Below are 25,723 nucleotides of genomic sequence, written 5' to 3' on the forward strand. Positions count from 1 at the left end.
TGTTTTTGATGCCTGCATGTGACAGGTTCATCGGCCGTGAGCAACTCTCCACTCCTTGCCGTCGCATAGCATCTATGGCGTTGTTCTTTAAAAGGCCAAGGGCCGCTCACTGTGTATCCCCTTCAACACAGCTCTGTGTCAACCTTCCTTGCAATCATAGTGTGACTTGAATCTGGGGCTAAATAGAGAAATGCTGGCTTAATGGGGTTGAATAGGGCACCAGACAAGTTTGTTTAGAAGACCTGCCCCGGCTTTTGCTATGGGTTAAACAGGGAAGAAAGATGTCAACTGTACAGTGTCAACATGTGTAGTAAAGAGGAGTGAGTTTTTACTTTTACACAATGCTGAAACAATTAATCGATTAATTAATTAACTGGCAGAAAATGAATTGGCTACCATTTTTCATAATTGGTTAAGCCATTTATGAAACAAAAACCTTTTCTGGTTCCAGCTTCGGAAATGTAAAAATGTAACGCTCTCTCATGACAAATTAAACATCTTTGGGTTTTGGACTGTTCTCCGGACAAAAATGTGAAGAGGTCACACCTTGGGCTCCGGGAAATAAATCAAAGTAAGGAAAATTACTGCTACCATTCATTTAGCTGAAGTACATGGTTGCATGGTTACATCACAACCATCTGCCAATCGTTTGGTATCCTAAAGGCCTAAAATGCCAAACATTTGTTGGTTTCAGCTTTGCAAATGTGACCATTTGATGATTTACTATTTTTTGTATCATTACACATTTAATGTCTTTCGGGTTTGGACTGTTACTCTGACTAAACAGGCAATTTGACGACATAATCTTGGGCTCTTGGAAAATGTGATGGACATTTTTCACTATTTCCCGGGATTCTCTGACAAAATCACGTTAAGTCCTCTTTTTTCACAATACAAACTATGTTAGTAACTTTCCCCACTTTGTCATCGGCTAAAACTAAAGATCAAGGTTTATCAGCCTTATTTGGAGACATCCACTATCACCAACAACCACCATCCTTCCATTGACTAACTTCAGTTGTTTTCTCCACACCTCAGTATTCAGGGAGCCCTACACAGTCCGTGTGGCCGATCAACGCTCCATGCGGGGTAATGTCGCTGTGTTCAAGTGCCTCATCCCCTCAGCCGTCCAGGAGTACGTCAGCGTGGTGTCCTGGGAGAAGGACACCGTCTCCATCGTCCCAGGTAGGAGATTTAGCCAATGATAGTGATTAAAGGTTCACCAAAAACACAAAAGCCCCACGTCCACCTTGTTTCCTCTCTCGCAGATATCTACTGTAATGTCACTGCAAACTCCATTCGCGTGACCATGTGAGTTATATTTGGCTGAGTGCATGCTCGCTGTGTTTGATCAGGTGGTGGATAATAATGGAAAGCAAATGATCTAATGTCATCCCAATATGTCAATGGACTCAAGAACATTTGCCCGAAAGTAAATGAGAAATTTCTCCCGTTATTTTTAGACAATAGATTTTTAGATAATAAATCCCAGACCACATAAACTGTGTTCTGTCGGCTTAGTAAAAATATTGGTTATCATACTGTATTTGATTGTAATTAAGTTTTTTTTTTTTTGTGATTGTTGACAGCCCTTAATCGATACGAATCAATCTAATTGTGTCATTGACATCTCCTGTTTTGTCAGTGAAAGAAGATGGAGGAAGGTTTAAAAAGAATGGTCCAATCATTCAAATATGAGGCTGATAAAATGGCCTTTGCTTGGCACATGTCTGGCTCCTCACTCACTAACTGACACCGCTGTGGTTAATAGCTGTGTTACCGGGATAAATCAGGCATTAGTAGACATGTGCTGTGTGTGTGTGTGTGTGTGTGTGTGTGTGAGAAGGACAGAGGGGTGTGTGTGGGCTGGGAGGGTGGGGATCTAATTTGATGAGTGATAGATCTGTTTAGCTGCTCATCACAGTCACCCAAAAGAGAGCAGCCACACCTCTAGGGCTCTGCTGTGTCTGGAGCTGTTCTCTCTGCTGCATCTGATCCTCTATTCAAATAATTCCATGTGAAGTGAGGAATAATAATATCAGTTCGAAACTGAGCCTCCTACATGCTGCTGTATGTCCCGGCTACGTGTGCTGTGTGTGCGTGCAGGCTTGTGCAGTGCAGTGTTAACATTTGCTCCGTGAGCAATGGCAAATTGCAGGGTGTCAGATGAGACTGTTAGGTCAGATGATACGTATTGCTCCCTCTGCCCCTTATCTCGGTGTCTGATACCAAGCACCCCTTTAATCTCTCTCAATAGTGTGTGTAAAGAGGTGTGTGTGTATTTGTGTGTCTCTTTGTATGGCTCTGTCCTTCACACGGGAGCACTCATTGATCCGGCACAGCTGGTGTGTGTGTGTGTGTGTGTGTGTGTGTGTGTGTGTGTGTGTGTGTGTGTGTGTGGGTGTGTGTGTGTGGGTGTGTGTGTGTGTGTGGTTTGGCGGCCGTGAGGGGGTTTCCAGTTGGATCGATAAAGCTTGCTGTTGGATTCCCTCTCTAGTCACGGATCCCTCAGTGTGAGTGTGGTGAGACCAGGCCTGTCTGTTTGATGGTAAAACATGCACATATGAACAAGCAAGAGCATGTGTATGGACATGTACACACACATTCACATGAGCAGCTTTCTGGGACTAAGCTGAAGTCATCCATACGCATCAATAAAAAAGTGTAATATAATTTGTTCCATGAACATATGATATCAATACAATACTATCATTTACAGAATATAGCAAAACAAGACATGCAGTTTGATGGACATTTTATAGACAAAATGATTGATCAATTAATCCAGAAAATAATCGTAATAATAAAAACAAAAATCATCTTGAATCTTTAATTTGCATTTGAAAAGTTTGAGAGCTTTTTTGTTTACCATCTCTCTCTCACTCTCTCCTTCTCTCTCCAGGGCTGATGAATAGGTCTTATTAGTAACACAATGCTCCTCTTCTTCTTTCCGTCTGTCTGGCTCGACGCCTCCTCTCCTTTCTTTCCCTCACTGGTACAGACTGGTGGCCTGTTTCGGCATCATGGCCACACACACACACACACACACACACACACACACACACACACACACACACACACGCCCATTCCACAACACACCTCATCCATCCATCCATCCATCCATCCATCCATCCATCCATCCATCCATCCACTCACTCCATTTATCCTGGTAACATGTACACATTTCTCTTTCGATAGCACTCGATATGCTCTAGTGGTTTGCCATTTATTAGGAAAAGTATATGCCAAGGTATTGGCTTGACACATGTCACACAGACGGCTGTGTTGGTCAATAAAGCTGAGTTTGAATGGGCTTTGATGAAGAGGCAGGGGGGTGTTTGCTGACAGCTGGCCTCACTGCGAGACGACCCTTCCTGGGTGTCGTGTCAGTATTTGACAGCCAAATCTGTTTGCGTTGAGGCCCGTTCATGGAGCAATGTAGTGGGGGGGGGGGGGGGGGGGGGGGAGTAGACAGATAGATAGACAAGTAGACAGTCAAACAGAGGAGGGCTTTGTGTGTTGACTGGCTATCCTGGTTTTTACTCCCCTGTCATACCTCCCTTCCTATCTCTCTATCTAGCCATGTCTCTCCCTCTAATTGATGGTTTGCTGGTATAGCCGTTGGTTAAAAAATTAGCATTTGTTTGCTTGTCAGTTAGGGAACTGAAAGAGGATGCTCTGTTGACGGATGTGTATGAAGGAACTTCATTTGCACGTATGTGTGTGTGTGTGTGTGTTTGTGTATGTGCGTGTGTGCGTGTGTGCATGTGTGCATGTGTGCGTGTGTGCGTGTCACTGTGTTAGTATCCATCTCCTCCTCCAGTTGGAGCTTAAAACAGTGTGAGTTTTATCTGGTCACCATGGTAACGGGTGCGAACCGGCGGGCGGAATGAGGAAGGTGTGAGGATGCATCACTGCCTGATTTTTATTAGTGCATCACCATGGCTCAGCTCTTGCGCACACACACACACACACACACACACACACACACACACACACACACACACACACACACACACACACACACACACACACACACACACACACACACACACACACACACACACACACAGATGACATAGCTGCATATTTATGTACATTTCAGGGACAGGTAGCGAGGATACATGTCAGGAGAAGTAATCTTTTATCTACAAATGTGGAGATTTTAACCCCTTTTTATTTTGTCTTTCTAGTTTGTAGGTGACACTGTGTTTATGTGCAGTAAAAAATTAAAGCCCCAGTAAACAAGAATAAGTAACAAGAAATTGCATTATAGATTTACCAAAGATATGTCTGAAGGCATTGCGCCAGTGTGTATTGTTACATAGTTTTAAAACAAACATGAGCATGATTATCAGCCAATATATCTCAAATATCAGTACCAGTATCTGCCTCAATAATCGAGTATCAGTCAGGCCACTACATATAAGCATAATCTTTATTACTCTATTGGTCTTTAAGAACCACTTCTAATGCTAATTCTCAGTAAATACTGCTGCTATCAAAATGTTAAAAAAAAAATTGTCTGAAAATATTCACAGGCCTGTTCTTGAATTTGCGCTAGATGTAGTTAGTTTAGTCTTTTGAGAGTTAACATGAGGAAAAAGTGAAAAGAATATACAGTGTTCAGTTTTTTTGTGTTTTACTTTATCTTATATTGAAATGAATGAAGAAATCGGACCATTCCTCAGACTCAAATATCATGTTTATGTGAATCACATAACATACTGTGGTTAAACTAGTGACACTTTAGTAGCTTCATTAAATGTTGAAGAAAACACTGACAGTGTGAGTCATACTGTAGTGATATATCAGGCTAAGAAATATATGCCTTAACCAACCTGATTTAATGTTAAATTTCATTGAATCTGCCACATTTTTAAAGAAAATACTGTATGTACATAGAATATTAAAATAATATGAATAATGACTTCCTGTGCAGGTAAAGTTCCTTTGGATACATCCTGTATGGCTGAGATTGTAGAGTATGCCTTCTCTTCTGCTATATTACATGGAGAGGCTTCAGAATGAAAGAATACCACTAGAGAAAGACACAAAGTGATAGATATGAAGATAGATAGATAGATAGATAGATAGATAGATAGATAGATCAATAGATAGATAGATAGATTGAATCTATATATCTACTAATTGAATCATTGTTTGTTTGGTTGATATAGTGGAAGAGCGACAGAGACCAGGGAGAGTGTCGAGGGTGTGGAAAAGTGTGATGTCTGTGTTTTTGCATTCATTGATTGAGGTTGTTTAATCCCCCTTCTCTTTCACACACACTGCCTCGCTCTCTCTGTGAAGTGTAGCGTCACCACAGCTGCTGCAGCTTCTGTCCCAGTCTCCATTTTGTGGCCACTCTGCAGAGGCCCTATACTCTCTCTACCCCTCTGTCTATCCACTCTTCTCTTAACTTTCTCTCTCTCTCTCTCTCTCTCTCTCTCTCTCTCTCTCTCTCTCATGCTTCCTTTCTAGAGGCACTTATTAGGAGAGGAAGTGACAAAGCATCCTATTTTCCTTCCACTCCATCAAACCTGAAAGTGAACAACAGATAGGCACAAAAAATGGCAGAATAGGCAAAAAAAGAAAGACAAAGTGGCACAAAAGCTTGACATGCTAAATTATGCAGATGGCAAAGTGGGCATAGGATGGAAAGATAATGGAATGAGGCGGCTAGGTATACGAGAACTTATGAGAGGATGGGCAGATGGACAAAGAGAGAGGTGTGTGTGCTCAGTTTTCTTGTTGTCCCCAGCACCCCAGGGAAAAAGAGGAGGCCAGAGACTCTAAAGTCGCAGTGTCCTGCCATTAAAGATGCATCTCACAAGTGCTTAATGCCCCCCCACACACACACACACACGCACACACCTAACCTCTCTCCTCCATCTCTTTTTCTCTGTTAGACTTTTTTTATTCATCCCTTTTGTGACCATTAACCATTACACACATTGTGCACATCTATGTGTTTGTGTTTCGGGGTGGTAGCAGTTTGTGCCTGTGTGAAGGGCGGGGGGAAGAGGGCAATGGGTAGCTGTGGAGGGGAAATAGGTGGTGTTTACTTATTGATGTGTGTTTATGGGCTGTGTGCGTGTGTTTGTGCGTGCGTGAACCTGGCAGTTATTTGTGTTAGGTTGGGTTATTTATTCAGCACTCGTGTTTGGATGTTTTACAGAGAGGACAGGTGCAGAGCGACTCTGAGCGTGCTCTGTATGAGCGGACTCTGTGTGTGTGTGTTAGTGACACAGAGAGAGTAAGACACAGGGGCATTCACTGCTGTCCAGGCACTGATAGGGTTGCAGTGTGTATCTAGTAGTTGACATGATTTTAGTTTGAAAGGAATGCAGATTTGTAGCTTTTAAGATCCACAATATATATATGATGTGCAGGTTATTTACTGAATTACAGACAGACAGACAAACATTGTACACATTCACAGTAATATGGATGTTCTGTATACAGATAGAAATGGCGGAAGAGATGGAGGGAGATTGAAAGAGGGAGGGAGGAAGGAAGTGAGAGAGGGTTGTGCATGAGGAGAATTTCAATGGCACTCCAATCATGCAGGCAGTCTCGTTAGCCCAGGGAACATTTGCATAGCGCTTCGGCGAATTCATTTGGCCTTACTCAGAGAAGATGGCTCCCTTTCCTCTCTGCTAGTTAGCTATTCATTAACCACACTCAGCCAAGGTGTGCGCGAGTACATGCATGCAAATCTATGTTTTTCTGTTTCTGACCTGCCAGCTGACATGCTTTTGATTTTATACTGTACAGTTGTTGTTGTTTGTGCATGCTTACTGTTACGTCTTCATCTTACTGACTGAATAGATAAGTTCCTTATTGGATCCTCCCGCATATACTTACAATGGTAGTGGAAGAACGTGCCGGCAGACAGAATCACTGTCAGATATTTTGGAAAATGCAGAACCGACGTCAGAGCATTACTCATCACCCACCATGATCTCGCCAACACCCTTTTCCTCAACCAGTGATGCTGTGCCTCAACTTTGTGTATCACTGCTGCATTCCTCCCCCTCTTCCTCCTCCTCCTCCTCCTCCAGCCCGATACCGTAATTAGGGAAAAATACATAATGGGGGTACAGACATTAGGATTTATACTTCAGGTCATCCTTTATGGGGATCATGACTTGTTACTTTTAGGATGGGGTAAGAGTGTGTGTGTGTGTGTGAGTGTGTGTATGTGTATGTGTGTGTGTGTGTGTGTGTGTGTGTGTGGGGGGGGGGGGGGGGGGGGGGGGGGGGGGGGGGGGCATTGGGGGAGGAGGATGGTAACAGTGAAGAAGCACACAGTAAGTGAGAATGACACGTAATGAAGAATACAGTGGATGTGTTTTTGTAATTAATAACACCGCCTTGCAATCTAATGTTGTTTGACAGTGCACAACAACCATTGTGTGTGTATGTGTCGGTGTGTGTGCATACATTTGTAAGCAAGCGTTTGTTAGAATCACATACACTTGAGCTAAAATGTGAATTTGTTTTATGTGACCTTTTTTAAAGTTAATTTGCTCTGAGTTGACACAGAAAAAACACACCCACATGCCCAACATGCTTATAACTTGTATGTGATAGGTAGGCCTACTTACTGTAGCTTTATCTGAAAAGTAACAGCATTATATTCATATACTGTATATTTTTATGTATTAGCTTTAAAGCTATAGTGCATAGTTTCTGTTTCCCCCATGAGGAATTCTAAGTAATGACAGCAAAACTGTTGGCGCGTCCAGATGATACTAGTCTTGCTTTGCCAGACTCTCCTCCTTTAGTGCGCTTTGGAGGAGGGTCTGGCTACCATGGTTGGGGCTAAACTCTGCACACATCTGCTGCAAAATAGCATTGCGAGAGAAAACTCAGATTGGACAGGTAGTCTAATAAAATAAAAAATTCCAACACAAAAAAGCAGAACAGACAATACATGCATCCAATGGAATTGCCTGCCGCACCGGAACAATCCAGGAACACGTAGGATATAGACTAACATGATACAATCATTAAAATAAGTACAATTTTTTATTTCGGCTCCCGTGTTCTCCCATGCTCGAGCCATTGGAAAGCGTTTCTTGGCAAAATAGAATCATTTTGACACAAATACATTTAATAAATGACATTTTCATGTTTGTCTCTATGTTTTGACATAAATGCAGGTTTCAATGGCCCTTCTGCTGTAAAGAATTCTCCTGAGGAGAAACAACAAATATTGTTTTAATTTTCCGTAGTATAATGAAAAGATAGCATAGGCTACAATAACAACAAAATTTGTCTTCTGAGTGACGGTCCACGATCAGGTATTCTAGGTGATTTAAGTAAGTTGTTACAATATAGGCTCTACACAGCTACACAAAGTTGTTAATGTTATTGAAATAAACAGCCCACTTACCCATTTTTCAGAGTTTGAAAGATGTGTAAGTCAATGGGAACACACAAATCCACTGGTCTGTCAGCGCCTATGTCTAGAGATAGACCTCCCTGGAAATACAGTACGTCACTTACAGCTTTTTAATCAGGGAAAGAAAGAGAGATTCTGGAATGCAGGATAGCGTATGTTTTTGAGATTTTAACAATTTAGCGAAATCTGTTGAACTTCTTTTTGAAACTGTATTTTAATTGGATTCTGATTAAAAACAATAACATGGACTTTATTATCTCGGGAAAGGGAATTGAAATATATATATAGATATAGATATATATCTATATCTATATCTATATATATATAGATATAGATGTGTATTTATATATATATTGAAATATTTGCAAAGAAATGTACTGTACAATCACAAAAATATTGACAAAATAATGTTGAACAACACACTATTATTTCATTTTTCATGTGTACTGACAAGGCTAGCATTAGCAGTGCAACATTAGACACATTTCTGGTGTGCAAAGACAGAAAACGTCATGCAGCCGCCACGCAAATGACCGGCAACAGAAACACCATGCTCACGCCATGTAGGCAGTGTGCAGGAGCCTTTATGTGATTGTGCACCGGCCCCATGCCCCCTTCACACAGTTGCTTGTAACCAAGGAGGACACGGAGGATTAAAAGAACATGATGGACTCTTCAGAAGAGTTAATTCTCTTCACTCAAGTTTCTGCACAGAAAAATTGCTGGACGCCACCATTTTCTGAAGAAATACAGTAAGAATTGTTTGGAGCTGATGGTCTTAATTAGCTTTGTAGCAACTAATTTAGCAATGGCTTAAATGTAATGGACGCTCATTAATGTCACAAAGTTACACGCTAAAGCTTTAAATGCCACACAGTTTGGTCTGTTATTTTTTGCTGGGAATTATTTGAAAAAAGGGATCCATGTGAACGATTTGAAGATAAACATCACAGTGCTTTGGATAAACATGTCTTGTAGCCTGACAAGCCAGACCCACATCAAGATGTTGGGTCCGGGAACTCAGTATCCGCAGGGCTCAATTCGAGGGGCGGGATACATGGTTGTCTTTCAAATTCCCTTAGGACGCAATTGCCAACCAGAGCAACGCTAGTTGATAGATTAAACTTTTACCGTGTCCGGTTGGCAAAACTCCCAACACATCTTCCTTTTTTAAGAACGACTTCAGTGCTTAACTCCAAGTCTTCCAGACTCACGGCCAAAACCGATTCAAAAGATTGCTGTTCGCCAACAGCAACAGCCATCTTATTTGTTTTCAAGTAGCAGGGAACCGTTGCAACTCTAACGTTCTTATGTTTAGCCCGCCCACCGACTCTATACACAATGTGATTGGCCTGACCAGAATTTGGTCATTTGGAGAGTTGCTAGACTGACCCTGGCTGCAAATTTCATTTGCTGCCACTAGGGTGCGTCTGGATTTCTTGCTCATAAGAAACAGTTCTGAAAATAAACCAACTACACCAGCTTTATTGATTAATAGGTGCACCGTGAAGTTTCTTCGTAAGCTAAAAAAGTTATAATTGCAACTCATAAACCATCTGTGTGCATCTTACTGTGTGCATCACAAATGTGGGATTCATGTTTCTTTGTGCTGTTAATCAGCAGAATAGCTTGAAATCAATGACATAATGTGAATTGTGTACGCTTGCGTGTGCACAATCCAAACAAGCAGGGACAAACTCATAAAGACATGGTCGCTAGTGCTACAAGTGGTCCAAAAATTCCACAGGAAACCTTTTTAAAGTTCTTAAAGTTATTTTTAATCATTTATTTATGATAATAAATGATAATAATTTAAAAATATTTGAATACTTATAATAATAATTTGTATGGAGGAGCATGCAAGGAAGGTACTGGGTGTAAATAAATGATGATATATTACAGAAATGTACTGTTAACATATTCATACATTATTGGACGAATATAAGTCTCTGGATTTTTGCCCAACATAACAAAGGACCCTCCACAAGTCCTGGCTCTAAACTTGAGAGTCTGACATACATCGTGCATGTTAAAGGCAAAAAACGATTGTGATTGTGAGTATGTTTATAAAGAGAGAAAGGTGAAAAAAAGACATAGGTAAGATAGCCAATCAAGCATGTGCACAATTGGTGCATGTGTCGTTATAGCCGTGCTTGTGATTGTGCGTGTTTGTGTTTTAGTAGCGGGGTGGGGGCAGGGCAATATGAGAGATATCCTGTTCAGACACATCCCCTCTGGAGCTGACTTAATGACCCGTGACCTGAAGATGTACATGCTTGGGAAGAAGAGAGGGTGGGAGGCAGGGGGGGCCGAGGAGGGACGGAAGGGGAGCAGCAGGATAAGAAATATGGTGGGTTAAGGAACTGGGAACAAAATGGATGAAAACGGCAGCAAATAAAGCAGAATGAGAGATGCAAATGTGTCCTGTGTAACACATTAGTCTCTCTCACGGGCGCGCTGGAATGCGTCCTGACTTGACCACAGTCATAACCGTCAGCTGGAGGAGCTCTTCCTCTTACCTTTTTCCTACTGTCTTTGCTGCTTTCACTTATTTTTCTTTATTTCTTTCTTGTATCTTGCTCATAGATCACAGCTAATCAAAGACAGGATGGAGACAGCCAGCAGAGCCCTGACACGCAGCCCACAATGGACACAGGCAGCGTGAGAAAGATAGAGAGCCTCAATGTTAAAAGAGGACAGGGAGATAGAGGTAGAATAACTTGGTAGGGGAGTGGGCAGAAGAAATAGAAATAGATTGGCACAGTTTACCTGCTCTACTCATTTTTTCTTTTTCAGTTTCTTCTACATTTTCCCTGTCCTGCCTTCCAACCTCGCCAAACCTCTGCCATATATGTTCATTTAAACTCTAACAGCCTGTGTGGATGTCGTGTGTGTGAGCCCTCACTGACCTACCCTGTGAGCTATGGCATCTCTATGCTTTATTAATAGCTAATCAATGGTCTCTCTGGGGTGTATAGGATGCCCTGAGGACTCCCACAAGACATATGCGGGGCTTGTAATCACACACACACACACACACACACACACACACACACACACACACACACACACACACACACACACACACACACGGAAAGTCAATAGTTCACAAAAGTCAGTGGAGTATAACACATGTAAATGTTATCTTGCCAATAGTGTTTTAAGGTGTTCATTATGTTTTTATTTAGCCATTGCGACACAATGATGCAAGTAGCACTGATCCATTAAACTGTTTCAGATTTCCTCCTTCATACTCCCTGATTTGGTTTGTTTGCATCATAAATGCACTCTCTTCCTCATTTTCTTTGTTACCTCCGCCTCCTAGGGTTCTCTTAGTGCTTGACTTGACATTTATTCCTCTCAAGCGTTTATCAGGCCCACCTGACTGCCTCTTGTTTTGCATCATTATTTTCCTTACTTTTCTGCCATTTTCAGTGTGCCTGCCCTCTTCCTATTCTTCCTTCACCTACTTATTTGCTCCACTCTCACTTTATGTATCTTAGCTCTCTGTATTTTGTAAGTGCAGTCTGTTTTTGCGTATGTGTGTGTGTGTGTGTGTGTGTGTGTGTGTGTCTTTTTTGTTCATGTGCATAGCCATTGTTTTACAATGCCCAGGGCAATGCAAGTTTTATGTTCCTCTCACTCTGTCTCACTGGAGACATTGTTTGAAAACAGCGATATGAGTTTCAGTCATCCCTTGTGAGGAATCCTCCCATGTTTTTCCTTTTTACCACCCTTCTCTCCTTCCTAGTCAACCCTCACTGAGCTAATGGCTCACTTCTAACTCACTTCATGTACTGTGACATGTTGCATGGATAGCTCTCAGCACATATACCACACATATACCAACATCAGAACTCAGTTATTTACTAAAATTCTAAAATGTAAACTCCCAGATTTTAATACACTCTCTAAACAGAAAAAATGCAACATCTGCTTGGAGAAAATAGTGTGAGTGCTGTAGAAGCAGCGAGATATGTGAGTGTATGTCACAGCCTGAGACACAACCAGCACAACATCACGTAATATCTTTGGTTCATCTCCCCACAGTTTACTTTGCCTTCTCATTTAGTCCTGTACTTCATGTGTTTTTCATGTTTTTTGTGTGTTTGCTTCTGTCTTTGTTTTCTTTCTTACATTTGACACTAGAGATTTTACTGTATAGTGATATATTGTTTTTGCTTTCCTGTTTTTTTTTTTATCTTAAATGTATATATTTTAATTTACTCAGAGAGAGAGAGAGAGAGAGAAAGAAAGAGAGATCTTTTTACATCTGAGCTTAGCTGACCAAGGCTACCAGAAGACAAAGGAAGGAGGAGAGAAGTGTGGGAAGGGAAAGTATAAAGGACAAAGAGAAAGTAATTTGAATCTTATATACATTTCAGTTGAAAGTCATTCTAGCCTTGATATATTCTCTCTAGAGTCGCCACACACACACACACACACACACACACACACACACACACACACACACACACACACACACACACACACACACACACACACACACACACACACACACACACACACACACACACACACACACTTTCTTGTGGACAAAGCTCCTGTGTATGAGCACAGATTGACAGTTGAGTGCCAGCACTACGGCTCAGTCATCCTTGTTGACTACATCTCTGCTATCGAGATGAACATACAATGCATGTCAGCATACCGCCTCTCCATGAAATATATATCTCATACGAGGAACACAACCATTTTTATACTAAGTTAGATTTCCTAGTGGTGAGTTGGGTTAAAGAAATTACACACGTTACTCCTCAGTTTTAATATATTTCTAACATGGCTACAAGAAATATGTCCAGACAGTGACTTTGACCTCTGAGCTTTTTTATTATATATTTTCTTATAATTTTGGAAATCATCACAGTGGAAAGGACATCCTTGACCCATGCAAGTCGCTGTACTGTACATACTGTAGTTTTGGCACATAGGAAGGGCTTTACAATCAAGGGCTTCTGAAGGGGTTTAAAATACACATGCATTTTTTGGACTTGTGTCACTCTTTAAGCACCTCCACAAGCCAACAGCACATGTCTCCAGATTTGCCATTTGTGTGTGTGCATCTGTGTGTGTGTCTCTCTCTCTTTTGCTCTGCAGTTTACTATCCTTCTCTTGCAGACTGACAAGTGAACAACTTGTATATATCTGTTGAGGGGGAAACAGGCAGGTATTTATTCCAGCTTCTCTGCCTCCAAGTGCGTGCGCAGAGAGAGAGGGGCGAAAACCTTTTAGTGTTGTCTTTTTCGTCAACGATATTGCATGTTGATATCACCACAGTCAGTGTTTAATGACGCCAGTGTTGTGTTGTCTTGTCTTGTATTATCGTTAACAATTTAACACTTTGGCAGAGGTCCTAATTTCCATACAGGTATGGATTTGCATTTTGCCGATAGTAATGTAATTAGTGTTAGAAGTTAGCAGTAATACTGGAGTTATTAACCGGACCCAGGACCCAGAATCTGATGAATCTGCTGCCTTCTGCCGGTCAGCTTGATGCCTCTGAATTTGTACGTACTTCTGCTCAATTTTTATTTTCCTTCAGTACACTGTCTGGGTTTGCGGCATATTCTTGGGTTTTCTCCGGCCAAATCTTTAGCAGTCCAATCAACGAACAGAGGGAGTGGCTGACAATGAAGTTGTGGGCTAGAGTTGTAGTTCCGTAATGGTGGCAGAGAAAGATGCAAGCAAAGCCATTCTGTTCATTGTAGCAATGCTGCCGAATACCCAGAAGTCAAAGCCCAAGCAAGAACAATCTTTGCCCAGTCTTGTTGGTGGCTATGATGTTGTGGCCCTCCTCCCCATGGGGTTTGAGAAAAGATTGATTTTCCAGCTTGCTCCGTTAGTGGTGAAGGAGTTGGCCAAGGCAAATGCTAGCGATGCTAAGCACACGTCACAACCAAATGTTAGCCAGACTCTCTGTACAAATCAAATGTGAAAATGAAAGAGTCTGAGATTGTCTCGCGTTGCACAGCGCTGTGAAGGATTAAACTCCAAGATTATGTTCTGCCTGTGTTTAGAAGTAGTGAATGGACAGCTCACAGCAACTTACTATGATATAGTTTCTGGTTTTTGTTTGATATTTAGTGGGCAAATGGCTTTTTACTGAGTATCCTCTTATCAAAATAATAGAAAAGCCAGCGTTACAGTTGCAACGTTCCTGTCAACCACTCATGCTCCAGGAACGTGAAGAAAAGTTTGCTTGTTATATCCAGCAATCAAGTTACGTTAGAAGTAGCAAAAATTAAACTGCAGTCCCAGCCTGTAATGGTTTATGATGTATTTCAAAGACAGACGCAGAGACATGCATACATACACACACAGAGAGGGGTCCTGCTTAATTAGATTACATATCGGCACGTTACATTATAGAATAGGACAGACGTTTATGTATATTGTTCTTATAAGGTGGATTCAGTGGTCTTTGTGATCCTGTGTACACTTGGTTTAAGAATGTGTCTTGGGCGATTGGATCACAAGTTTACAGGGCTACATAAAAGTGTGAACAGCCACAAAGATGCATTGTGGTCCAATCTCTCAAACCACTTGCCGAAGTGGTCTGGGCTGCATTTTACCTTTTTGATTGATCTTTTGAAATGTAAATGCTAATGTGTCCTGATGCATTGCCGACAATAGCGTAACTGGGAAATACGTCATCAGTGCTCTATAACTTGCCAATTTTACAAGTTGGACAAAGCGTTCATGTTGTGTTGCATGAGCATCTATCGCTTTACTCTGTAGAGAGAGATGACCACGATATAGCTTCGACACTTCTCTAGCTTCTAGCAGAGGTGATGTAGGAAGTAACAAAATCTGAACACAAGTGGTCAGCTGGAGACGCATGATAGACACAGATGTGAATGGCAATGTGTCTTGGCTGTCCACTTTTGTTCGGATCACCAAAATTGCATTTTAGAATCAAGCGTAAAAGGTCTTCTCTCTGTGATCATTTAATGTGGGATAAGCGCAGAACGAAATTTCATATCAGGTGTACGAATACGAGAGGCTGGTATTATTGAGCTTAACCGTACATGTAAATGGATTGTTGTCCAGTAAACAGCATGCCTTCATTGGTACCATATTTTTTCAAAATTAGATTCATGTTATGCTTATGTTACTATGTGTTGTTTTATTTTTAGTATCATGTGTCTGTCTTGCTGTAAAGCTACCCACTTCTTTTCCTTTTGCTTTTCCTCTTTTAGTTAGAATGGTGGTGTCTCATTTTTAACATTTGCAATTTCCAAGCATAATCCAATCTGATCTGTAAACAAAAACACAGTATAACTGCTGCTCTGAAGTTTGACACTCCTAGCATCTGTTACTATGGAAACAGCACAAACTATTTTAGAACCCACTGCCTTTAGTTGAAGCTACTTCTTGACACTTTTAAAGACATTATCAATACAATCTGTGAGCTATCACAGAGCAGTGCTCCTAACTAATAAACTAAGCAACCAACCAAACAACCAACCAGTAACCGGTCACTCTGGAGTGTACAGTCAATAGTGGCACAACAGCAGCACACACACGCTCAATATGTGCAAAAGAGTCAAGACTGAAACAGAGCAAGTGTATCATCCATCTTTAGAGTCTATAGAGGGTTAGTGTTTGGTACTAGCTCAGAGAAACTGAGTATTTGCTTTCTTACCCAAGGGTATGTTGCTTATTTAAACTGCAGAGATCCAAAGTACACAAGTGGCTGCTATAGAAAATTGAGCATCTTGAGTTACTGGTGGACAGTAACCAAAGCTGACCAAAGCTGGTTGGTTAAACTTGCACTCGGTGGTCATACATTTCAATTTGATGTTCATGTTGCTTCATGTCTGCTGTATGTGTAAGCAAGCAACTGTTAACCTTGACAAGGTCTTTATTGTCTTATTTTACTTTTTGTTTTTTTACTGTAGGTTCCAGTGATGCTGCTATTTCATAAAGCTCCCACCCACCTTTTGTTTTCTTTGCTTTCAAAACGTTTGAGAGTGTTGTAACCTCTCACTGATCTCTTTCATGAACACAGACAGGCTTTTGCAGCCAGATTGGGTTTCTAAACCAATACAGGCAGACTGTCAGAGGATCATGTCCCCCCAGTTTCAGCTTTTTGAAGCACTCGTTTTTTGTTTTCATGCATTCTTTTGGTCGGTTTAAATATTACTCAAAGGGTCATATTTTTATCTTTTATTTACTGTAGGTTAGGAAAGGTTGATGCATGACTCCTTCTTGCCCTGTGCCCATTGTATTGTTTTTTGTGTGTGTGCATGGCGCAATAACCTGCAGTCTGTCTTCATCCTGAACTAGAATAAGTGGGTACAAAGAATTGATGCTTGGATAGATGAATGGCTGGTTGGATGGAGTGATGTAGATGAACTCTTCTGCTGTATAAAATCTGTTCTTAAAAAAGACTAGATATAATGTCAGTATGTCATGGTTGTATATGTAGTAGATACATTTTGAGAGTATTCTGGTATGACCACTACGTAGATGCAAGTATCTACCAGTAACCAGAATCATTTGAAGAAACAATTCCTGAGTCTATTTAACACTTCACAAGAGTCATTGGCACCTTATTTGCACCTGGAAGCCTCAGTATCCATTTTAAATCTTCCTCCACCTATAGGAAGTAAACCTAATTTTTCAACATGGCATCAGGTCTTCGTGTAAATATACTCGTGTTATCTGGACGCATTTTGAGCTATCCGCGAGTATGTCTACACTGTATACAGCGGGCGTACACATACACATCACTTGGCGTGTTATCGCCACTTGGCGTGTTATCGCGAGAAGAAAGGTACGGTTGAGTTTAGGAAAAGAAGAACCGGTTGGGTTTAGGAAATGAAGAATAGAAAAGTTTGCATCTTGATAACACGCCAATAGTGGCATACAAATTAACGTGTCATACATACGCCATTTCATGAAGCAAGTCTGTAATTTTTCTGTTACATGAATTCCGTGGGTGACATTATGATCATTATAGTTTCATATTCAGCAGTCACCTACCTATTACTCACAGTGCACGCACACATGCTGGGTGCCAGGTGGAGGGGTGGGTAATAGTGGCATCAGTTGACAATGGACATGACTGTATGTTTTCCTCTTCAGAAGTCAACAGTGCATAGCAGCGTTCCACTAATAGGGAGAGTGGCTCTGCATATACGCAATGTGTTGCTGTGCAGGAGAGAACCATTCTGCCACTGTCGGTGTCTCTGCATGCCTGTGTCCTGATACTGTCTGTGTGCATGAGTTTGAGCATTTATCTATGCACGGTTGTGTGTCTGTGTAGGTATGCGTTTGTGTTCATTCATGCGTGCTTGCATATCCAGCATGTACACATTTGTAAGTGTGACGATAATATTGGGGTTTGCTGACAGAAGATGAGATTGAGATAGGAAGAAGGGTTCGATGGAGTGACGAGAGAGCAATACAGCATAAAGAAAAAGAGCAGTCGCCGTGGAGGGAACGATAGAGTGAGTGAAAGACAGAGCAGTATTCTCTGGAGATACACATGGGGACCAAAGACACATTCTGCCACCATAAGCATGTTTAAATTTTGAACAGGCACTTAAGAGGGACAGCACAGAAATGCATATATCTCAAAGAGGTTCACCGCAGGCACTTGTGGGTAAAGCAGTGATTTTTGTCCATATGAGGGAGAAATAAGTGTTTAAAAAAGGGAGAGAGCAGATAACAGGAAAGAAGAGTTGGAGTGGAGGAAAGGAGGGAAAAGAGAGATGCAGGCTTTCTTAATGGAGGTGTTTTTGCTTCACTAATTTTAGGGCCCATTTACCAGAATGTGCTCCTCTCACACTGTCTGTGCCTCCCGCGCCCCCATCCTTCCATCTCACCCTCTCGTCTCTTTCCCTACATCTCCAGTTAATTTAATGAAGGGTTGCCCGATTGCTTTTAGCATTAATATTCCAATACCAAGTGATGTAAATAATGAATGTAACCTCCCTCTATTCTCTCTCTTACTCTCTGGATGATGTTGAGCCCCATCTGTCGTCACTGCAGTGGCACAGAGCACTCCCCAAGGATAAGAGGGAAAAGTAGAAAGAGAGAGAGAGAGCGAGTGTGTGAGAGAGAAAGAGAGAGAGAGAGAGAGAGAGAGAGAGAGAGAGAGAGAGAGAGAAAGAGAGAAAGAACACAAGCATGAATTCCTTTTAGTGTCAACACTGAGATTTTCTAGTTCTCTCTCTGAATGCTTTACACATTTTTTTAAATTTAGTAGCAAAATAGACTATTACAATCAACACTATGGACTTTAAGAGTCTCAAACTACAGGCCTGAGTGCCGAATCCATGAGACAATTTCATAAAACCCCGTCCAGGTTTAGATTATTTTTCTTAAATTTGAACCAAAAATAATTTCTATCCATTTCCCATTTTCGTTCAGCCTTTTATTTTAGAATATTCATCAAATCTTCAAGCAAGTCTGCAAATAGGAGCGTAAAAACTGGATCTTTGTTATAAATGTGACATTCAGCAGGGTGCACCTTGTGACTTGTCAACATAAACACTAATTGACTGTGATACACCTGACTCCAAAATGTCTCTCTCTAGACCTAAAAGAAAAGTTGATCTGGAGAATCGAGAGCTTCAGAAAAAGGTGGACATTGATTCTTTTTTTGTGGAGCTCAATGCAACTTTAACATATCTGAATTTCAAGATGAACTTTTCTAGTAAAACTGCAGAGCAGTTGTGTTGTCTTCCCGTCAAAATTGAAAATCAACACTTTTGTTGATGCTTTTTATCAATGTTTTTAACTATTTCTTACATTTTTGTCTCCTTTTTCATCACGTTTGATGCTTGTTTTCAATGTTTGTCACTTTTCTATGTTTTCAACACTATTAACTTCAGTTTTGCTGTTATTTTTGGAATTTATGGTCATTAAAAAAAAGAGAATAGCTAATAGTTAGAATAGCAGAAATTAGGAATTTTTTTAAACTAAAGTGAAAGGAATGTCACAGACTGCAATATGTCAACTTTTACTCAATACTATTTCAAAACCGCTTCAATGTTTTTTTTTTCAAATGCTTTAAAATGGAATAAGATACCCCAAAACTAATGAAAGTAATTCATACTTGCCAAAGAGCGTTGTGTGGAATCAATCATGTTATTTTGGGTAGTTGATAAGAATATTGATAGGAAAATGGGTCAATTTGACCCAAGGACAATATGAGGGTTATGAGGGAATTGAGATAAGAGTTGCTCAGCTTTTGAGTGTATATAGTTGACATTTATTTATGAAAGACGTTTTTTATTTTTTATTTTTTTTTAACGTTTAAATGAGCTTTGACTTTATAACCATTATATTTTCATTTGGGCCCGAACGTCGAAAGCAGCAAAGGCCCTATTGAACCTAAAGGAATTACTGTTATTTTCCCGGCAAATTAATTGCCTTTTTGAGGGGCTTAACATATTCAAAACTCACCAAATTTGGTGGTTGCATCAAGTCTGGTGAAAATTTACGTATTTTAAGTGTTTTGGGAATAGGCGCACAGAAATGTCTCTCTAGCGCCCCCTACAAAATTAATTATATGGTGCTATACTTTAATGAACTCCTCCTAGAGATTTCATCAGATCGACTTCAATTCAGTCTGTGTCATCTAAAGACCTTAAGGATGAAAAGTTTTTTAAAGAAAAACTTTTTGTCAAACGGTGTGGCCGTGGCGGCCATTTTGAGTGTTTAGCGATGAACGAGAAAGTGGTTGTAACTGGCTGTCATATCTGCTTGAAATACCCTACAATCCACAAGAGTCCAGGCCTGAGGACATCTTCAGGCCAATATTGACTTTTAGTTATAGCACCACCAACTGGCAACAGGAAATCAGCCTTATATGACAAACATAATTCAATTTACATAAAAGTTATAATGTGTGGTCTAAATGTGATACTGTGCCAGGCCCTATACTTTAACCACACCCCCACTCACTCACGCCCCGTTTAAGGTAGAGTCTTGTGTGAGGTGTCATTGAACTCAGCGGAAAGTTCCTTCTTCATTGGTGATGGTTTGGCTCGTCCCCTATGATTAAGCCACGCCCCCTTTCATACCCTTTGAATCGTTTAAGGTAGAGCCTTGTGTGAGGTATCAATGAACTTAGCAGAGACTTCCTTTGTTGATGGTAAGGGTTTGTCCCTGGCTCTATGCTTTGGCCACGCCCTCATTCACAGCTAATGAACTGTACAACGTAGGGTCTTATAGGCATCATTACGTAGGTATCATTGAACTCAGCAGGGAGTTCCCTTTTCATTGGTGACAATTTGCAGTATCTGAGTGCCGCACAAATGCATGGTCGCAAGGAGCGGTGTCCGCCAGTAACCCTGATGTGAGCAGAGTAGTGAGGGCCCGTCCACCGCTGCTTGCAGCTTTAATTTTTCTCGAATTTAGTTTTAAAATATAATATAAGTACACTCTGTTGCTTTAAGGGTCTAAATCTAAGTGGAGTAGGGTTTTAGTCATAAAAGAGGGTGAAAGAAGAAGAGATTGTAAGATAGGCAAGTTGGAGAGCTGGTGTCTGGTTTAGACTTCAGGCCTCTTGCAAACTAGTAATGAGTGGAGCTAATTAATTTAGACTCTGCCAACAGATGGCTAAAGCCACATGGCAGCCGCTAAGGGAGGTACTCCTCTTTTCTCTCGCTCTCTCTTTCTCTTTCCCTTTAACTGTCTCTGTCCATCTCTCCAGCCGCACTCACTGTAAGTCCCTTTGTGTTTGTGTGTCTTCAAAGTTGTCACCGCCAGCTAGAGTATTTGATCGATCTTTAGCGAGCAAAGGCCTCTGGGGTAGACATGGGAGCTCTCAGGCTATTAAACAATTACACACTCTCAAGGTGGTCACCTCAACCTTCAACACAGAGAGAGGGAAACTGTGTATGTTTGTGTTTTACAAGTTTGTTTGTTCCTGCAGGTAGAGGAGACTGGATGAGGAGGATTAGAAGAGGCAGATGGAGAAATGGTGGAAAATGGTTTTGGTATTAATGGCAACACTTGTCTGTGGCTTCGCTTGCTTGTGTAAACACCACTCTGACATCATATTGTGACCCCCCCTCCCCCTCCCCCACACACACACACAAATGCACGGACACGCACATGCACACACACACACACACACACACACACACACACACACACACACACACAAACACAAAGAAGCCACACTACAACCACTCTGGTGTTTCTGCAACCAAAGCCATTTCTGAGGAGTTGCCTTGAGTACTTGAGATTTGAGTGGGAAAACACATTAAAGTTTAACTGAATGAGGAGAAAGGAAGAAGGAATGAAAGAAAGGGGACAACAACATCAATGCTGAGTCATTTGTCTTTCCTTCCTGGTTAAACAGAAAGGTTAAAGGATGCAAGGGGCACGTACAGCTAAAAAAGAGGAAAGGAGAAATACATTAGATTTTTTAGAGTAGAGGAGATAATCAGCTATTGGAAAGAATATTGATATTCAGTAATAAGTTCATCCCACTACTTGATGCATCATTCTATTGGAGATTTTGCACAACTGAGTTGGATTACCAATTGACAACAGCTGTGTCAATATGTTTTTTTACTGGAAAATAATCAACAGCCTACTGTACAAACTAAATCTAAGTATTAAATATTGCATGTTTTTATGACACCAATTTTCTCCCCCCTCGGTTGTGGATTTCCCCTTTTCCTGCAAAATAGCAAATGTCAAAGGGTGCAGAAAAAACACTGATGAAAATGGAAAGAAGGAATAGAGAGAGAAAAAGGGGGAGAGAGAAGGGGACAGATGGGGGAGCTGGCAAGCACGTGGCATACTTTGCATGGGAGTGTGTGTATGTGTGTGACACACAATAGTGGTAATTATCTTAGCCGTTGAGTGCACAGAGGGCTTGGCAGAATAGGGTATGATGGGGGGGATGAAGGGAGGGGGGGACAGGCAGTCAAACCGTAATATAATCATAGTCCTTTGTGTGAGCGAGAGCAGAGGGCAGCTCAGTGTCAGCTGTTATTGAGTGCTTATCCCCTAACGTCCTCCCCTACACACAAACACGCACACAATGTATGTATATAAAATTGTGCTTTTCATATGCACATGCTTAGCCACTTTCACACGACAGTTCCCCGCACATCCATCAGTCACAGCCGAACAATGTGCAGTATTTAAACCAAACAGTTGCCAAATCTGACATTAAGTGAAGGGTTGCTAGTGGTTTTGACAGGTGACGATTTGATCTGCTCCTGCAAAACCTAATTATTATAGTAACTAGTGTTAATGTTAGAGTTGTCTTACAGCTACACGCAATACAAGCTTTGTTAGCTACTGTACATGCAATCTAAAATCCTGACTGTTTGTGTAGAACCCAACATCTCTGAAAGTGCATGTGTGTGTATGTTTACTTGTATTGATTACATTTTGGGGACACATATCACACAGTTACATTAAGGGGACTCATCATCCATTTTGTGGACACAAAGCTGGTCCTAACCAAGCAGTGGTGTTTGGTTAAGGTTAGAATTGTATTAAGACATGTTCTGTTTAAGGTTAGATTAAAACTCCTGATAATTAATATTTGGCCCTTTAGTGACATAAATAAGTATGGGTATGGGCTGTTAGTATGGGTGTCTATATACAATATGTGTGCTCTATAGTGTATGTCTGTCTATAGTTTTTAAACAGTTGGTTGAGCGATAGATCGATTAGTCGATTGGAAAAATAAACGACCAACAACAATTTTGATTAAATGTTTACATCATGCTTTAAATGCAAAATATTTGCTGGCTCTAACTTCTTAATTGTAAACATGCATTTCAGTCAGTGTTGTAGTACTCAAGATTGGTCTTGGTCCTAAGACCGGTCTCAAGACCACTTTTTGAAAGGCTCAGTCTTTTCTCGGAATCAACCGCATTTTTACTCGGTCTAATGTTGGTCTCGGATAAAAAGGACTTAGGATTTTATTTCAAGATGGGGCAAGACCACAACAGCTGTGATTGACCATAAAATGTCCTGCTTCAAATGCAACCACTAACTTGACTCACTTCTTTTTTGTAATTTGAAATTTGTTACTGTTAACCCCCTCTCCCCGCCCTCTTAACACGCACAAGTGAATGCTGGAGACAGTTTAGAAGCTTTGGCTGTCTGGCACTGGTCCGGTCTTGGTCTTGCCTCGGTCTCAATTCCTTATGGTCTTGGTGATGACTTGTGCTTAGTTTAGTTGGTCTTGACTACAACACTTATTTACATTGAAGACCTTTAGCCAATATTTTGCTGTGAGTTATTCAACCACTGGAGTGTTTTGCAGTCCACGTTAATTTGCACTGCAAAGCCAATGAACTAACTGTTCAGGCATTAGCTGTAGCTATTGAAGCTAGCTCATTCCTCGTGTGTGGCTGCAAGTGTTAATTCACAGTTAATTCACTGTCAAAATTCCCTAGCAACTGCTTACTTTCTGTAATTCCCCTTGTCCCTTTCTATTTACTTTAAAGTAAACAAAGCACACAAAACAATCAATTGACATCGACATGTTTTGACCTCAATTTGCACTGCATGCCTAGAGTGAATTAGTCTATTCACGCCGCTCATGCAGAGTTGGGTTTTTCCGTTGCCTGCAATCAGGCCACTCCTAAGACATCTTTAGGATGTTTATCTATTTTATATTATGTTGTAAATTAAATATCTTTGCGTTTTGTATTGTTTTTTGTGTGTGACAGAACAAGCTTCAAAATATTTGAGACTAAATGTCAAATAGATAATAAAAAAAATAGAGGGATTAATCTATAAAAAAACTTCTATATCCCTTTTTATTACTAAAATGAAGAGAGAGCAAAGACAGATGGGAATAGTGTGACTAGAGTCAAGGGATGGACTTGAGCCTGGAACATCAAAGTTAGTGTAGTGAGGGGTTAAGCACACAGTGTAGTGTGTAAGCCTGTTTAGGTCTCATAAATAAATCTCGGGCCTGGTCTTGATCCTTTAGCCCTGAGGAAATCCCACAGCTGACCAGCAAATACACAGGACACATCTTAGACTTGACCTTCTACTGTATACCCACACACAAAACACACTCAAGCCTTCTTAGACATCTCTCTTTCAACATGGCCTCTTTCTGTCTCCTGACCCTCTCTCTCTTTCTCTCTCTCTCTCTCTCTCTCTCTGTCTCTCTCAGCTCTGCTGGGATCGGCTTAGCTTCTACACATCCGCGATGATAAATAAATGTTTCGCTTTGTCTCCTCATTAATAATGCAGACATACTTTAAGTGCTGCTGTGGGGCCTTACATTCTTTGTCGTTTCTCTCTCTGTTGTTACCTCTCTCAATTCTTTCCTCACCTCCATCCCTCCATCTGATAGAGGAGAAGAGGCACATAGGGGAATCATAGAAAAGCACTCAGAATCTCCTCCATTTTTTAGGAGCCTACCTGTAACTTTGTGAGAGAGTAGCATTGGTTTACCTGAGCAACAGGAGGCAACAAGGACAAAGTAGAAAAGAGAGGGGTTTTGAACAGATTCATCTTTTATAATAATTAGAACTCTGGAAAAAAAGTTGTTGTTCATGCCTACAGTATGTTGACTGGTAATTATTTTAGCAGTGTCTGATCTGCTGCCTTAATTATTGCTCAGGGATTAAAACTTTTGATAATGCAGTTACATAGATTTTACTAGCAAACAACAAGTATTTTACTCTGGCCCTAGTTAACCAGCTAACCATACTGACTTTCCCCGTTTTTTTTAGTATTAGTTTTAATTTAACCAGGTAGACCGTTGAGAACAGGTTCTCATTTGCAACGGCGACCTGGCCAAGAAAGCATATGTGTGCAGGACAGAGTTTCACATTCAATACAATACAGGAATACAGAATACAAAAGGCTACATAAAGTGCGGATTAAGGAGGCATTACAAAGCCAGTGCAAAGTGAGGTGTAAAGCACAATGGCGTGAGTTTGGTTTTGATTGCATTATTCACATTGATTGTTTTGTTTATTTAAAAAAATATTGTTTGCATTATCTTAGCTCATGCAAACAAAACTAGGGAAACAGTTAAGAATAATTTGATATATTTAGGTAAGTGCTTTTCACAGCACATAAACCTATATTAAAGACGCAAAAAAGTGCAGTTTTAGTTAACATTACGTATAGCTTCAATACTTTGAATTGCACACTAAATGAGAAAAGTGACCATTGTTTGGAACTTCTAATCTTTTTCCTCACACACTCAAATTTGCATGCACAGTTTTGTTGACTTAGGACAAGCCCATTAATCCCACACAGTACAGGCTGTATGGCTGTTAGTTCTGTGTTTGGTATCCACTGCCTTTAAACCACACCCAATAGCAACAC

General features: G+C 40.8%; 1 protein-coding gene and 1 long non-coding RNA gene across 4 annotated transcripts in view; one reads left to right on the forward strand and one right to left on the reverse strand.

The window, feature by feature from the left end:
- Window positions 1-25,723, forward strand: part of dscaml1 (Down syndrome cell adhesion molecule like 1) — a 107,248-nt gene that overhangs the window by 16,628 nt on the left and 64,897 nt on the right. For all 3 annotated transcript variants that reach the window (XR_004327417.1, XR_004327415.1, XM_032503420.1), the window contains exon 3: window positions 1,039-1,185. Coding sequence is in view for 1 of the 3 variants with exons in the window: in XM_032503420.1 (XP_032359311.1) it covers window positions 1,039-1,185 (147 nt within the window). In the remaining 2 variants the exon portion in view is untranslated. The remainder of the gene's footprint in view (window positions 1-1,038; window positions 1,186-25,723) is intronic.
- On the reverse strand, window positions 40-9,660 carry LOC116671997 (uncharacterized). The gene is made up of 4 exons (XR_004327439.1): window positions 9,511-9,660; window positions 8,961-8,966; window positions 769-775; window positions 40-51 (listed from the first exon to the last, which is right to left on the reverse strand). It is a non-coding gene; the product is annotated as an uncharacterized LOC116671997 (long non-coding RNA).

This window comes from Etheostoma spectabile, chromosome 3 (genome assembly GCF_008692095.1).
Source record: "Etheostoma spectabile isolate EspeVRDwgs_2016 chromosome 3, UIUC_Espe_1.0, whole genome shotgun sequence".
Lineage (NCBI taxonomy): Eukaryota > Metazoa > Chordata > Actinopteri > Perciformes > Percidae > Etheostoma > Etheostoma spectabile.